Source organism: Bombyx mandarina, chromosome 23, assembly GCF_030267445.1.
Source record: "Bombyx mandarina strain Sakado chromosome 23, ASM3026744v2".
NCBI classification, from domain to species: Eukaryota; Metazoa; Arthropoda; class Insecta; order Lepidoptera; family Bombycidae; genus Bombyx; species Bombyx mandarina.
The window spans coordinates 17,644,821-17,661,216 of NC_143229.1; the positions used below are offsets into that span (position 1 = coordinate 17,644,821).

A 16,396-nucleotide genomic window follows, 5' to 3' on the forward strand; every position below is an offset into this window, starting at 1 on the left:
CTGCTCTAGCAAGAGCAGTGCTTGCTTGCTAGCAACGCTCCGGGTTGAGCCCCGTGAGCTCACCTACACGTCAAGGAGTAGTTGAAATAGCCTCTCTAGGCTATCAGCATAGGTAGAAAAAAACATAGAAACCTGAAGATATTCGCACTAGTCTTAAGAGTTTGGGATTGTTTTATGCTCTATGTTAAATGGATCATGGGTGGCGGCCAGACATAGAGGTGCTACTTAGCTGTCGTTCTTAACAGCGCCTTGACCTTCGATTACAAGCCGCAGCTTCAGGATATTAGCGACAAGAAGACTCGGCCGCTTTATCTAGTTCGAATCCGACATAACTTATAACAGAAGTACTACTGACTAGTTTTTCCACAGATAGTATCTATATATATTACATACCCTGAAGATGATCATGTTTAGGTCAGTAGGGTATAGGAACACGATTTTTAACACCATCATAGTGTATCCAGACTTTATATTTTCAAATGATTTTAGAAAAGAGTACTCAGAGGTAGTTAGTGGTTTAATGATGATGATATTTAACACATACCATCAGCTATGGCAGAAAAGTCAGCCAAATCTAGAAAATCCGGCAATTTCATAAAAATATTTGTCATACTCTGTATTTATTGTTAAAAAATCCAGGCTAGTAATAGTTTTGAATTATTCGTTCCAGAGGACACCAACTACCGGAGAGCCCGCCAGATTCTGGATCGGAGAATCCGTACAGTCCCTCTGAAACCCAGGTGCATACCATAGCCGTACCACAAACGGTTCTCAACGCCGAATACATGCTAGTCCACGAACATTTACCAACCCACGAAATACTCCAACAAAATGGAGATTACATTTACGAGGAGTTGAAATCGGACAACTTGGACCAGGATGTGCTGAGGAGTAATCTGAACGATGTGGTCGTTCTGCCTCAAGATCAGAACTTGGAGTTAGGGATACGGCAGGTTCGCCACGATCTTGGTCTGACCGACTCTGTATACCAGAACAGATTTGAACAGATGAGGGTCGACATGCAAGAGCTGGAGCAAGGCATGATAAGCTCGCAACTGGTATCTCTAGGGCACGAGACTCTGACTCCTGTATATACGAGCCTGCAAGAGCCTAACGTGAAGAAGAGGAAATTATCCCAAGACACAAGTTCTCAAGTTAAATGTGAGCCAGGTAATTTTCTTTAATTTGGACTGATCAGAAATTCAGAGCACAGCTTAATGTATCTTTCTGAGGGGTGGAGACCTGGTCTCCTGGAAACCCGAGCTTAGTTCTAGTTTAGATACCACCACGATCTTTTTTTATTTTTTTATGTCATAGATGGGTGGACGAGCTCTCACCTGGTGTTAAGTGGTTAATTATAACGCAAATTATAATTTTGCGGGTTTGATTTTTATTACACAACGTTAATCCTTCACCACGGAAGTCAACCGTGAGCATTTGTTAAGTACGTATATCATTGGAAAAATTGGTACCCGCCTGCGGGATTCGAACACCGGTGCATCGCAAGATACAAATGCACCGGACGTCTTATGTCTTATCCTTTAGGCCACGACGACTTCCATTGCTCATGTGTCATAGTTTGGGGTGAGATAATAAAACGAATATTCTCTTTATTGTTGTTTTCATCCCACTACCAATACACCGGTTGGTGTATTAATATTAGTGCCTGGCTAGGCACTTCTGAAACACCTTAGATGTTTCGGCTATAATCAATCAAACAGGTGACTTCATCCGTCTGTACCAACGTTTCCTTTGCTCTCTCCAACAGCGGCCTTATCCCCGGAAACAGTGCACCCGGTCAGAGCGCCCGCTTCGCTTGACGGCTCTGAAGCCGGCGACGATGCGCTCTTACAGTGCATCCGCTTCGCATCATTTCAAGAGCGAAGCTGGCATCTTTTGTATGACTGCAATCTGAAGCCACTGTGAGTATCAACAACGGAAGTAGAACCTAATCATGAAGTCTTTGTCAGCGACTTTGCTATACATCTATATAATGCAAAGAGGATGTCGCCCTGGATCTTGGAAGGGGAGACGCTCGCCACTGATTACCAGTGGTGCGTGGTTCTTATATGATCACAGCGCGAAAGACCTAAGGATGTGAATTAAAATGATACGGCAAAGATATAAAAAAATGAAAACCGTACCTGATGATAACCACTCTGGCTCCTTCTGTTCTGGTCTACTTCATATGTATTGCATTGAAATCGAGCTTAAAAGTATAAATCGAAAGCTATAACCAGGTAATAAAACATCAGACTGGTATTTCCAAGTGTTTTCACTCCATCGTGCGTTGAATGCGAAATCGTGTCTTACGCATTCCAATTGTAATGACCTCTTCAATGACATGTCCCATTGATGATTTCGGGGCGTCGACCTGAACGGGTCGTTGTCGCTGTCCAATGTGGCGACTAAGCAATGTTACCTTGCGAAAGTGATCTCTTGTAAAATGCTATGAAAGAATGTGGCTAATCATCCGAAACAAGTTCCTCTGTGAGTTCGCGAATCGAGAAATCCTTAATGCTGTGATATCGGTGCTATTTTAAAATTCAAACGATGCGGTGTCTGTTTTTGACTTAAGATTACCAAGCAGAATCAATCTATCTATGATAAAGAGCTCGCAAGATCTCTGGCTCTCTCTCCCTAATGTCCACAAAAACGGAATCTACGACCAATGAGGGATATCAAATTAGGTTGCGTTTTCAAAGCGCTTTTGAAAGGCCAGTCTTGTGACTAGAACGCGAATAGCGGACTTAGTCACGACTTATATCATGCCTCGTGAGACTGAAGTCACAATATGCAGACGGAAAAAGAAATAAGCTAAAAAGTACATATTATAAATCCCAAGTGAAATTGAAATGGTCATTCGATCAGAATATTTGCGGAATATTCATGCCATGTAACGTAATTGTCCGAAAATATTTGTTATAAAGAAATTGACGGTAGTTAGTGCGATATTAAAATGTCAACTAAAGCCGCTTTCAGACTATGCTATAATATAATAGCATATAGTATATAGCTCATAGCACAACAATATCGCGCACCATACATTGTTATGGACATGTTCACACTGTACTGTACTATATATTATTGGCTAAGTATAGGCTGCTATACTATATGGCACTATACTATAGCGTAGTCTGAAAGCAGCTTTATTTGAAATGTCGGAAGTAAAAAACGTAAGACTTTAGTCATAAAAGTACTTTTAACTAACATATTGATTGACTGTAGTTGTTGATGAAGCCAAGCTTTTTTTTTATTGCTTAGATGGGTGGACGAGCTCACAGCCCACCTGGTGTTAAGTGGTTATGTGGTGGTGGTATGCCCATAGACATCCACAACGTAAATGCGCCACCCACCTTGAGATACAAGTTCTATGGTCTCAAGTATAGTTACACCGGCTGCCCCACCCTTCAAACCGAAACGCATTACTGCTTTACGGCAGAAATAGGCAGGGTGGTGGTACCCACTCGCGCGGAATCACAAGAGGTTCCCTACCACCAGTAAAAAAGCTTAGTAGCTTAGTAGCTTTCACTGACCCTTTTCTTGTCAGGCAAACTCCCAGTTACGTGGTCGGAGCCGATAAAGGCTTCAACTATTCTCAAATAGACGATGCTTTCGTCTGCCAGAAGAAGAACCATTTCCAAGTCACCTGCCAGATACAGATGCAGGGAGAACCGAACTACGTCAAAACCGCTGATGGTTTCAAGAAGATCAGTAGCTTCTGTCTACACTTTTACGGAGTGAAGGTAAGCTAGTGCAACTGAATTAGGGATTATGGAACATCTCCATCAGGAAATAAGGTAGACGATTCCAGTATAGACCAGAATTTGGATAACCACCTAACTTGCGATATTTATATCGAGGATTGAAAGGTTATTTGGGTGATGATGATGATATTAATTTATCCCTAATGGGAAAGGGAAAGGACTTTAGTCCATACAGTCAGGTCTTGTTCTTGGTAATGATTGGAGAATTTTGGTAGTTTTAAAGGCCGAAGCCACGTCCACATTATTCTTGATTGTAAGGCCGAAGCCACGTCTTGTCTTATTGTTGTTATGTCTTATTATTCTCGGTCATAAGGCCTAAGCCACTTCTTCGATGTTTTGAATTGGTCGAAGTCAAATCAATGTTATTTGGTTTAGGTGACATTTCGCTTAACACGCGACATTTACCTTTGTAATTAAAGGTCCGTTTTATTTAGTACTAGCGGACCCGGCGAACTTTGTTCCGCCACACGGTTTGTTTCAAACACATCAAGAAGTCAACTTCAAAATTCTACTATAATTAACACAATTAACCATAGAATATATTACGTTTAGCTGTCAGTTGCGTTTTGTTATAGTTACCACGTTTTATGTCAAGTCCCACGGGAATGTGATAAAAAGTATCCTATGTCCTTCTCCTGGTTCTAAGCTACCTCCTCACCAATTTTCAGCCAAATCAGTTCAGTCGTTCTTGAGTTATAAATAGTGTAACTAACACGACTTTCTTTTATATATATAGATTCCGATCAACAATTCGCTGTATGTAATTGAACTTGAATTAAGTTTACTCCATCCGAATCGTTGAAGTTTTTTTGTTATGATATGTTTTCCAAATTTTAAACTTTAAATGGCTCTCCTATATTGTTGCAATAATGTCGCTTCCTCGATATGTTCCATTTAGTGTACAAGCCAAGACGACTTCGGCATTAGGCGTTAGTAGTAGGTTACAAGTACTACTGACACTTTTACTCCGAATTGGTTATTATGTTAAAAAGATCGCACAGCCTTTTGACTTACCGTCATTAAATTTAAATATTCATCACGAATTGCCTAGAGCCAGAGCAGCAGTGAGGGCTCCAGCGTAAGACATGCTTTTAAAATTCGTTTTTCAGGCCGAAGACCCAAGTCAAAGAGTCAGAGTTGAGCAAAGCCAATCGGATAGAACAAAGAAGCCCTTTCATCCAGTGCCGTAAGTATCGATTATCAAGGTCGTGGATTTTTTTAGACGGTTTTTTTAAATTTTTTTTATTACCCTTGTAGTCAGACAAACGAGCATACGGCCATACGACTACCGACTACCTACCTGATGGTTAGTGGTTACCGTCGCTCATGGACTTCAGCAATGCCAGGGGTAGAGCCAAGCCGCTGTCTACCGAAAAATTTAAATATTTTGAAGTATTATTTGGAAATTGTTCCAAAAAATTTTTTTTATACTGTAGGCAATGTATGTAAATGAAGCGCAAAGTCAACGACCTCCTCTCGTTACATTGCGTGTTTACTACGGATGCAAAAGCATTTCTGTTGAGCATCAGATATAAGTATGAACACTATGGTGTTGGTACCCGATTTATATATTACATACTTATATAGTACCATTATATACTGGGTGTTAGGAGACCGCTCCTGAAAACGAAGAAAGACGATTTTGTGTTTGTTTGTTTTGATTTTGTGTTTCATTGCTGGTTTTTTATAAAAGTAAATTATTGTATTTTTTTTATGAAACTATCGTTTCATTTAGTTGTAGTAACATGATGGAGCGTAAAGAATGCTAATAAAACATTTTAAAAATGTTTTCTTTACAATCAAGATTGATTTTTTCCGTCCCATCATTAAAGATGTCATTAGTACTAATTAGTAGTATCGTCTGTCTTCGTTCTCGGAAGGGGTCTCCTAACACCCAGTATAGTATAATAGATGGCATACATTGTATGTACACATATATAAACACGTTTTTCTTGTATACATGGTAAATTAATACTTCCACGACCAGAGTGGAGATACGTCGTGAGGGTGCCAAGGTGACGGTCGGGAGACTCCATTTCGCGGAGACCACGAACAACAACATGAGGAAGAAGGGACGTCCGAATCCTGACCAGAGACACTTCCAGCTGGTTGTCGCCTTGCAAGCCCACGTGGCCAAAGAAGATTACATGCTCATAGCCCATGCGAGCGACAAAATTATTGTCAGGGTGAGTGGCTTTAAGCTATCATTCACTTCTATTAGCAGTATTTTAAAATGGCAACAACTTGGCAATTGTGTGTAGTAATGTAGAAAGAATTAGAAGTGTGCGTTTGGGATGGTATAGACACGTGATGAGACGAAATGACAATGAGGTTGATAAGAGAGTTTTAACTATGAATGTGGAAGGATATAGAGGAAGAGGTAGACCTAAGAAGAAATGGATGGATTGCGTGAAAGACAATACGTGTAAGAGGGGAGTGAGCGAAGAAATGGTGTATGATAGAGGAGTATGGAAGGAGAAAACATGCTGCGCCGACCCCAGGTGACTGGGAGAAAGGCAGGACAGTAAATGTAGAAAGGACTATCTAGTTATTTATTGTTCCGTTAAAGTATTTTAAATAGGCAGATTACGCAAACCTGTAAATTGTGCTGTATCTTGAATGAATTGTTCTCTACACTGGCCTACGCTGGCTCTCTTACACTTCAAGCCACGATAATCCCAAGATGACTAGAAATTAGATAGAAGTATCAGTTGCATAAACCGGATTTTGCGTGTCGTATTTCCATGGTGAGATTTTCGCACCACGGAAATACGACACGTAGGTAGCTGGCATCAGCGTGCTTAGTACGATTTTTTAAAGTTCTCGTTGTCACCCCTAGCAACAAACGTGCCTACGTTCCAACTCTATACAAATTTGATTTAACTTTTACGCTATCGAGAACGTTAAAAAGCTCGCACTAAGCACACAGATCGAATGTGAACTTAATTGATTGGTGATTATTGGTTCAGGCGTCGAACCCTGGCCAGTTCGAGTCCGACTGCACGGAGAGCTGGTGGCAACGAGGAGTTGCAGAAAACAGCGTCCACTTCAGCGGGAAGGTCGGCATCAACACGGACAGACCGGACGAGTCCTGCGTCGTCAATGGTAAGTATTGTTACACCGGTAAGAGTAACGCCATCTATCGCCGAATAGCCGAACGAATATCGAGGATCTAGTAGCATCTAGAAAGCTCAAGAAGTACAACGCCATCTATTGTCAGATAGCATAAACACACAATCCTCGACTTTGGTGGAAAATTCTCGATTATTCTAGGGATGTAGTATCGAAGTCTAAATGACCATTAATCGTGCAATTTCACAGGTTATTCCGGTTTTTATTTTCCCAGGAAACTTGAAAGTCATGGGCCACATACTCCACCCTTCGGACGAGAGAGCCAAACACAACATAGAAGAGTTAGACACGGCCCAACAACTGAAAAACGTGCAGAGCATCCGGGTTGTCAAGTAAGACTTAATAATCGATTTGAATGTCTATATATAGCCGACTTCAAAAAAAGAGGAAGCTCTATATGTTTTTTTTTGTTACCTCACAACTTTTAACTGGGTGAATCGATTTTGATGATTCTTTTTTTATTAGAAAGCTGACGCTTCCCGTGTGGTCCCATTTCAATTTAGTCCATGAGAAAACCATATAAGTCTTAAATTCGCATTAAGTACGTGCGCGACAAATAACTCAATATCACGCCAACCAATTTCGATGATTATGGTTTTTGGTGTATATATTAATTTGTATGGAATAAAAAATAATTCTATTCGATGTCTGTTTTTGTTAAAGCATGTCTATTTACAATTATTGTAGGTAACAAAATGTGTAGGTAAACGCGAAATGTGCTGTGGAAAAAAAAATTTGTTATTTATTTCAGAATTAATCTTTCAAAAACTACCATCTTATTTTTCTCAGTTTGTATCTATTGCTTAGATGGGTGGACGAGTTACTGGAGTGGTTACTGGAGCCCATAGACATCTACAACGTTAATGCGCCACCCACCTTGAGATACAAGTTCTAAGGTCTCAAGTATAGTAACAACGGCTGCCCCACCCTTCAAACCGAAACTCATTACTGCTTCACGGCAGAAATAGGCAGGGTGGTGGTACCCACCCGCGCGGACTCACAAGAGGTCCTACCACCAGTAAAATAGTAGTATTTCGGCTACTGGGGGACCAGTAGTTTAAAAAAACCTTATTCATATGTGCATGGTGCAGTGAATGTTTTTGGTCAGGATATTTCGCCAAACTGTATTGTATCATCATCGGTTCTTGATGCGTTGGCAAATTTTCAAATTAATCCGGCTTTGAAGTCGTTGAAACAAAAGCTCAAAATTTCAAATCCTCCCGATCCACTAACGGTGCTTTTGGGTACCCCAAGCACCGATCATCGTCCTCGCCGAACCCGTCGCTTGCAACAAAGGGTTCGGCGAGTAAATTAACCCACAGACACAACCCACTGAGTTTCTCACCGGATCTTCTCAGTGGGTCGCGTTTCCGATTCGGTGGGAGATTCTGCGAAGCACTGCTCTTGCTAGGGCTCTCTTTCTCTTTCTCTTCCTCTCTCTTTCTCTCTCTCCCTCTGTTTCTCTCTCTCTCTCTCTCTCTCTCTCTCTCTCTCTCTCTCTCTATTTCTCTCTTATCTCAAACGCCCACAACCCCCCAGATTCAACTACGACCCCTCATTCGCGGAGCACTCTGGTCTGCTGGGGTACGACCCCGGGAGGCAGGGTCCGCAGCTGGATACCGGAGTCATCGCGCAGGAGGTCCGCCGGGTCATACCGGAGGCGGTCAAGGAGGCCGGTGACGTCACTCTGCCGAACGGCGACACCATTCCCAAGTTCCTGGTCGTCAATAAGGTTAGTTGGATAGAGGTGAAGTAGAACGCCGCGTTTATTGCCGTGGTTTTTTTTTATAAGGGATTTTATGACCGGGTAACTAAAACTTTTAAGTCAAGTCTTATTTTAATTTATATTCTTATTTTTATGAAAAATGATAATATGGAGTGAAATGAGATTCGATGAAATGGGATGAAATATAATCTCAGTAAAATGGTGGTCTTTTACTGAGATTTTTTCAATGGACTTTTTGGAGGATCCCGAGAAGTTACGTCCAGTGACTTTGTTTTATTTTCCCACATATTTTCACAGATATTAAACAGTTAATAAACCACCGTTATTACACATTTAAACCTGAAGAAACACTAAATAGGCAAAATAAAATAAATCACACAACTTCACTCCTCGCGTCAAAAAGTCCAGCGGACACTATAGATAAACTTCAATTACCCACAATTACCACGGTCATAAAATCTCTTAATAAAAATGGGTAATTGAATGTTGCGCTGACTACCCTCAAATACGTGGAAATATAGCGTCATCGCATTCGCACTTCCATAGTCTTTATTCAAACCCCAGGACCGGATATTCATGGAGAACCTGGGTGCTGTCAAAGAACTGTGCAAGGTTACTGGAAACTTGGAGTCCAGGATAGACCAGCTCGAGAGGATCAATCAGAAGCTGTGCAGGATCACCGTCCTGCAGCGGCGAGGCAGCTCCAGATCAAGTATCAGCAATGGTAAATTGGGAAACCGCGTTTTAATAGGCAGCTTTCCACTTCTTACTGCTACAGTGAGCTGCGGCATGGGTTGGAGGTCTTTGAAGTATTTAATTATAGTCCGCAATTACTGGTGGTAAAACGTCTTGTGAGTCCGCGCGGGTACCACCGCCCTGACTATTTCTGCCGTGAAGCAGTCATGCGTTTCGGTTTGAAGGGTGGGGCAGCCGTTGTGACTATACTGAGACCTTAGAACTGATATCTTAAGGCGGGTGGCGGGATTTACGCTGAAGTTGTCTACGGGCTCCAGTAACAACTTTAGCTGGGCTGTAAGCTCGTCCACGCTTCTAAGCAATAAAAAAAAAGCTTTTACGCGATCTAGAAGTTATAAAAACTCGCACAGACCGTATGACGTCTCTATTACCGAAGTGACGTCATCGGAACTGTCTAAAAATATATTACAATACTATTAATAAAATCATTTATTGCCTTTCACACAGATTTAGATTAATACATTAATTATAAGAAAGGAAAAAAAATTAAAAAAAAGGTGACTTAGCTAATGCTGTTCAAAGATAATGAATCTAACAGTTAATGATCAATTTATTTATTTATTAGGCACACAATACACATTACAAGCTAAAAAGATACACAAATCTTTAATCTGTCTGTTTGTAATAATAAAATAAGCACTTTTTACTGAATTCGTAAGTAATTATACCACAGTACATATACCAATTTTTTTTTGTCTGTCTGTTTGTTCCGACTAATCTCTGGAACGACTGGACCGATTTTGACGAGACTTTCACTAATATGTAGCTGATGATATAAGGAGTAACTTAGGCTACTAAGCTAGCTTCGCCCCGCGGCGTCACCCGCGGTACGACAATAACCGCGGCCAACATCGCGGGACTCAGCTAGTAATAAATAAAATAATCTAGAATATCTCGTTTATTTCTAGACTCCCGATACTCGGCAACATCGAACTCTTCGAAATCGCTCTACAACGACAACGTGTCGATAGATCAGATACGCGACATCGCCAGAAGCATCCGCAGGCACGAGTGTTGCCACAAAATGAACCACAACTCGCCGAGGTACACCAGGAAGCAGTGCAAGCATTGCCACAGCAGCTCCTCAAAATACGGAAAGTTTTACAACTCGAATAAGACGTGCTACCGATACAACGATAAAGAGAAGATCGATATGGCCGGCCCTAATTATGTCGATAAAATGTTGCCAGACGACGACTTCGTTGAGTTGCCGAAGAAGAAAGATCACTGTCTATGGGTTAGGAGCGAAGACGATTTCGCGTATAGCAACACTAAATTGGGTTTTTGCTGTCGGAAAGACTACGGGGATGCCAGCAGCGAACTGATCTCCAATAATTTTTTGCAGATCATCATAACTATATTGGTGTTCGTTATGGCTGTTTGGTAAGTAACCTTCATTTGTTACGCTTAGTTATATCTTGCTTTGCCTTACCCAGATGTGGACCCCAATATTGCTTGTTTCTGCCGTGAAGCTGCCACATTACCCGTGCCGACTTACAATAGGCTTTATTGCTGGCGTGTTAAATGCGTATTTCATTCGAACGTTGTGCTCGATTCATGACAGTTTTTGGGCATGTCAACAATTGTGTAGTATTATCATGCATTTGTATAACTGGTGGTAGGGCCCCTTTGAGTTCGCACGGTACTACCACCCTGCCTATTTGAGCCTATATTTGTCGGGTTGAAGGTTGGGGCAGCTGTTGTAACTATACTGAGATCATAGAACTTATAGCTCAAGGTAGGTGGCGCATTTGCGTTGTAGTTGTCTATGGGCACCAGTAACCACTTAACACCATGTGGGCTGTGAGCTCGTCGACCCATTTAGGCAATAAAAAAATAATATATAGGATAAAATGACCTTCAAGTACTCGATTCGGAGTCGCGCGATCCATTACGGGATTGTAGTATCAAATGACAATCATCAATTTGGAAGAACACATTCCAGGTTCGCGTGAACTCTGTCCGTTCCAAAGGTCCGTGTGTTTTTTTTTTTTTTTTATTGCTTAGCTGTGTGGACGAGCTCACAGCCCACCTGATGTTAAGTGGTTACTGGAGCCCATAGACATCTACAACGTAAATGCGCCACACACCTTGAGATATAGTTCTAAGGTCTCAGTATAGTCACAACGGCTGCCCCACCCTTCAAACCGAAACGCATTACTGCTTCACGGCAGAAATAGGCGGGGCGGTGGTACCTACCCGTGCGGACTCACAAGAGGTCCTACCACCAGTAATTACGCAAATTATAATTTTGCGGGTTTCATTTTTATTACACGATGTTATTCCTTCACCGTGGAAGTCAATCGTGAACATTTGTTGAGTACGTATTTCATTAGAAAAATTGATACCCGCCTGCGGGATTCGAACACCGGTGCATCGCTTCAACACGAATGCACCGGACGTCTTATCCGTTAGGCCACGACGACCTTTCGTTCGTAATTACACAGCGCGATCTAGCGGCGCGCGTTTGTACTACAACGATTTTTAGTTTCAATCGCACGCCGCTAGGTGGTACTGTACCAATAACTAAACAGCGCGATCTAGCGGCGCGTATCTTTACTACAACGCTATTTAGTTTCGATCCCGCGTCGCTAGATGGCGCTGCACTGATAACTGAATTTACGGTTTTTTCCCTTATCGCAGCCTCGTCGTGATATCGGCGCTATACTTCCGGGAGCACCAAGAGCTGCTGACGATGAAGGAGACACGGATGCACGAGAAATTCTCCAGCTACCCTCATTACTCGAAACTGAACGCGGGTAGCGCGCACAAGGCGCCGCCTGACCATAATTTGATACAGGTTACTACACTTTTTTTTTATGAATGAAGGATTACTGATGCCACAAAGTTTTTCCAGTTTCACTAGGACAAGTGGGCGGTAGGTTTGTTAGAGATGTTTGGCGTTCAGAGCCATTGATACAATCTCCATGTCAAGAGGGACGCAAATCCTGAGCACTAGAGGCACTGAACGTGGAACATTTGAGGTTCAGCTCACAGTTAACTATTGGCTGTCCTAGGACTAATTTAAGACTTAAACTATATGTCCAATACGTGTGGATTCTGACCCTAAAAGGATCATCCTCAAAAAGAAAAAAGACCTCAAAAATATGTTTTCCTTTGCAGAATTTAAAACCGTCCCAACACGTTTTGCCCAAGAAAGTCAAAGGTGAGCTTCAATGAATATTTTCTTTATAAATACCTCCTAGTCACTGTATTTATTTTTGTTTAGATAGATGGACGATCCACCAAGTAGATCTTGAGATAGTTCACTTGGTGTTAATTGGTTTCCGGAGCCCATAGACCTCGACAACGCAAAAGCCAAAGTCCGCTTTGGGATTTGAGTTTTAAGTCTCATTTTTATACAGTACTCACTATTTTAGTTCTCGTTATTTGTATGAAGGATTTAAGGTTTTTTTAAGCTACCCTGGCGCCATTTCTACTGCAATTGAATTTTATAAACATCAAATCTAATTTTATTATTTATTATCCAAACTATAATGATTTTGAATGATGATTAGAAGGATACATTCTCTAGAATGTTCTTTTTTTTTTTTTTATTGCCTAGATGTGTGGACGAGCTCACAGCCCACCTGGTGTTAAGTGGTTACTGGAACCCATAGACATCTACAACGTAAATGCGCCACACACCTTGAGATAGAAGTTCTAAGGTCTCAGTATAGTTACAACGGCTGCCCCATCCTTCAAACCGAAACGCATTACTGCTTCACGACAGAAATAGGCGGGGCGGTGGTACCTACCCGTGCGGACTCACAAGAGGTCCTACCACCAGTAAAAATAGTAATAATAAAAATACCAATCAAAAAGTCTCATCTAACGAGATGGCTAGCTTCTTTTGACCCTGCGCGTGTAAGTACCAACCAAGTACCAAGACGTCTATTGCGTTTGGAGGCATATGTACAAAGGAACCATCTGATGAGGAAGTGGTCACCGTCTCTCTTGGATGCTAGCATGCCATGGACACTGCCAAGCCGTGGCCAATCACTGAGTCTGAAAGCCTTGTTGGAAGAGGTCATAGTGTTGAAGAAACGCTGTGGAGGGGAGTTAATTCCAGAGTCGGATGGTGCGTGGCAGGTCTCTGGAGAATGGATGAACGCAGGAGTTCTAAATAGGGATAGAAAAAAATAAATGTACCTCCTCAAAGCACTTCCCATGGAACGCAACAGTGCTCTGAGGAATTGTTTGAGATGATAGTGTGGCGGGTAGCCATCATACAACGCAAGATAATTGACAGATGCCTGAATCTCGCTTACGACATTTTCAAGATAAAGCGCATATATACAAGTTTCGAACAACAACATTCGGACCGTCGGTTTACCGAGCAATATCACCCGCTCGGTGGAAGATCTTCCTTTCGTCGTTTAAGCCTTCCAAAATAGCATCATCTCGTTTTTACCATCGCACCGCCCGCCACCGGAGTAGAGTTCATCCATATTACCTGGAGCCACTGCGGTCATCCACAGTACGTTTCCAGAGGTCTTTTTTGCCATGTACCATCCGGCTATGGAATGAGCTCTCTTCCACGGTGTTTCCCGAGCGCTATGACATGTCCTTCTTCAAACGAGACTTGTGGAGAGTATTAAACGGTAGGCAGCGGCTTGGCTCTGCCCCTGGCATTGCTGAAATCCACGGGCGACGCTAACCACTCACTATCAGGTGGCCCGTATGATCGTCTGCATATACGGCAATAAAAACAAAAAAAAACAAGATAGAACTCAAATCCTTCAGTAAGCCTAAAGGTTCCAATACCAGATCACTGATGACGTATAACGTTCTCAGAGAAAAGCGGCCTCAAGACCACCGTGGACACGACCACGGCCCCCACGGACCCGCCACTCACCAGCACAACTCCGCCACCCACCAAGAACTACATCAGCAGCCTTATAAGTGAGTAGACACAACCCACCACCTCACAGCCATAAAGCTGGTTTTCAAAATTAACTTTTCACTTGAATTCTAGTCACTAGACACTTAATCACACCCGGTTCTACTAAATTCTATTCTTCGATTTAAAGTCTCTTAGGTTGAGCCCGTGAGCTCACCTACCCGTCAGGGCGTAGCTGGGATAGTCTCTTATGCTATCAGCCAATAGGTAGGGGGAATATACCTTACCAGAGGTCATAGACACCACGAATACCCCCCTTTCATCTCAAAGGCTTAGTTGCATAACGAAAACCCCACTCTTTAAACTGGATGCGCCTTAACCAGGCAGTACCTTTGCAAATAACCTACTCATACAATCCTCGGTAATCAGTTTAGTATTCGAAAATCTAAATTTTACTATTAATTTTTTGTGATGATCAATGAAAACTGTAAAAACGGATCGGACGGTCTTTTCCTAAGGCACGTTGCTATGGGTATATGGGGAAATGATCCAGGGAGGATGGGTAGTCGATTTTGAAACTCATTCTAAGTCCTGGCATGATGAGGACACGCTGCGCAGGTCCCACGTAATGTGGGGTAAGGAGATAATCCTTAATATTTTTTTGACGAGCTCACAGTCCACCTGGTGTTAAGTGGTTACTGGAGCGCCCATAGATATCAACGAAGTAAACGCGCTACCCACCTTGAGATATAAGTTCTAAGGTCTCAAGTATAGTTACAACGGCTGCCCCACCCTTCAAACCGAAACGCATTACTGCTTCACGGCAGAAATAGGCGGGGTGGTGGTACCTACCCGTGCGGACTCACAAAAGGTCCTACCACCAGTAAAAATGCCAGAGATGACCTGGTAGGCTTACGGATGCTCGTACTTCCAGACACGATCCAGGCGGCGGCGCGCGGCGAGGGCGTGGTCGCGGCCAGTCGCACGGCGGACGTGGTGGGGGGAGGGTGCGTCTTCGCGGCCAACAGCAACAACGAGCTGGAGCCCGACTGTCAGGTACGCCGGACTTCTATTCGGACTCTGGGAAGTCAACTCAAATTTGTATGGACAAGAGGTTGCCTACGTTTGCCGCTAGGGGCGCTGTTCCAACACCTTACCAATTTGAGTTAACTTTTACGCTATCGAGAACGTTAAAAAACTCGCACTGAGCACACTGATCTATATATTTATATATATCGACGCTTGAAATGCAAACGTGACTAAGCGACAATAACTGCTTTATACATAAATGATAGGCAATAACTATATTCGATAGGCAAAAAAAAAAAATTTCTAAATCTATTAAAATCATTTCAATCCTACAGCTGGATTCGTTAAAATAGAGTTTTTTTCAGCTATTTCAACTTTAAATTAGTCTACTGTAAAGTTCACGCATTGTCGCTTAGTCACGTTTGCCTTTCAAGCGTCTATATCTACTAGCAGACCCGGCCACACGTTGCTGTGGCTAAGGTTTTTGTTTCTATATAACACGTGGCCGACTATGCTGATACCAATCGTGTAACCATAATCGTGTAAATATACACTTTGTCTCTTGCAAGACTATCGTAAATATATCAGTAAATTTCCTATCAAAGTAATAATTTCGCACACTCGATACGTCTCTAAAAATACTGCATTAATAGTTAATATAAATTTAATTAAATTCGTTAAAATACACAAGTATCTTAACAGCTTTGATCGATAGATGGCGTTACTAATTGCGTGAATCGCGTCATTGTTATTTCACGACGTTTCAAATAAAATGCTATCAATATGATTAAATGAATTTTTCCTCCCGATGCACTAACGGTGCTTTTAGGTACCCCAAGCACCGGTCATCGTTCTCGTCGAACCCATCGCTTGCGAGGGAGGGCTCGACGAGTAAATTAACCCTCAGACACAGCCCACTGAGTTTCTCGTCGGATCTTCTCAGTGGGTCGCGTTTCCGATGCGGTGGTAGATTCTGCGAAGCACTGCTCTTGCTAGTGCCAGTGTTAGCAACACACCTGGTTTGAGCCCCGTGCCGCTGATATGGTCTCTCTAGACCAGCCCTGGGCAAATGGCGGCAAATGGTAGAATTTTGTCTGGCCCGTGAAGCATTGTATAGGTATTATTATTAAAAACACAATTTAT

General features: G+C 42.3%; 1 protein-coding gene across 4 annotated transcripts in view; it reads left to right on the forward strand.

The window, feature by feature from the left end:
• The window catches only part of LOC114244115 (uncharacterized), a 63,132-nt gene that overhangs the window by 37,315 nt on the left and 9,421 nt on the right, over positions 1–16,396 (forward strand). For 2 of the 4 annotated variants that reach the window (XM_089737472.1, XM_089737470.1), the window contains exons 3-16: positions 671–1,161; positions 1,769–1,922; positions 3,551–3,746; positions 4,877–4,953; positions 5,755–5,953; positions 6,737–6,872; positions 7,114–7,231; positions 8,439–8,631; positions 9,190–9,349; positions 10,290–10,764; positions 12,025–12,181; positions 12,505–12,547; positions 14,179–14,286; positions 15,159–15,280. In XM_089737472.1, coding sequence (XP_089593598.1) covers positions 671–1,161; positions 1,769–1,922; positions 3,551–3,746; positions 4,877–4,953; positions 5,755–5,953; positions 6,737–6,872; positions 7,114–7,231; positions 8,439–8,631; positions 9,190–9,349; positions 10,290–10,764; positions 12,025–12,181; positions 12,505–12,547; positions 14,179–14,286; positions 15,159–15,280 — 2,629 coding nt within the window. Of the gene's footprint in view, positions 1–670; positions 1,171–1,768; positions 1,923–3,550; positions 3,747–4,876; positions 4,954–5,754; positions 5,954–6,736; positions 6,873–7,113; positions 7,232–8,438; positions 8,632–9,189; positions 9,350–10,289; positions 10,765–12,024; positions 12,182–12,504; positions 12,548–14,178; positions 14,287–15,158; positions 15,281–16,396 lie in introns of all 4 variants that reach the window. The other 2 variants (XM_089737471.1, XM_089737469.1) reach the window with 1 other exon arrangement.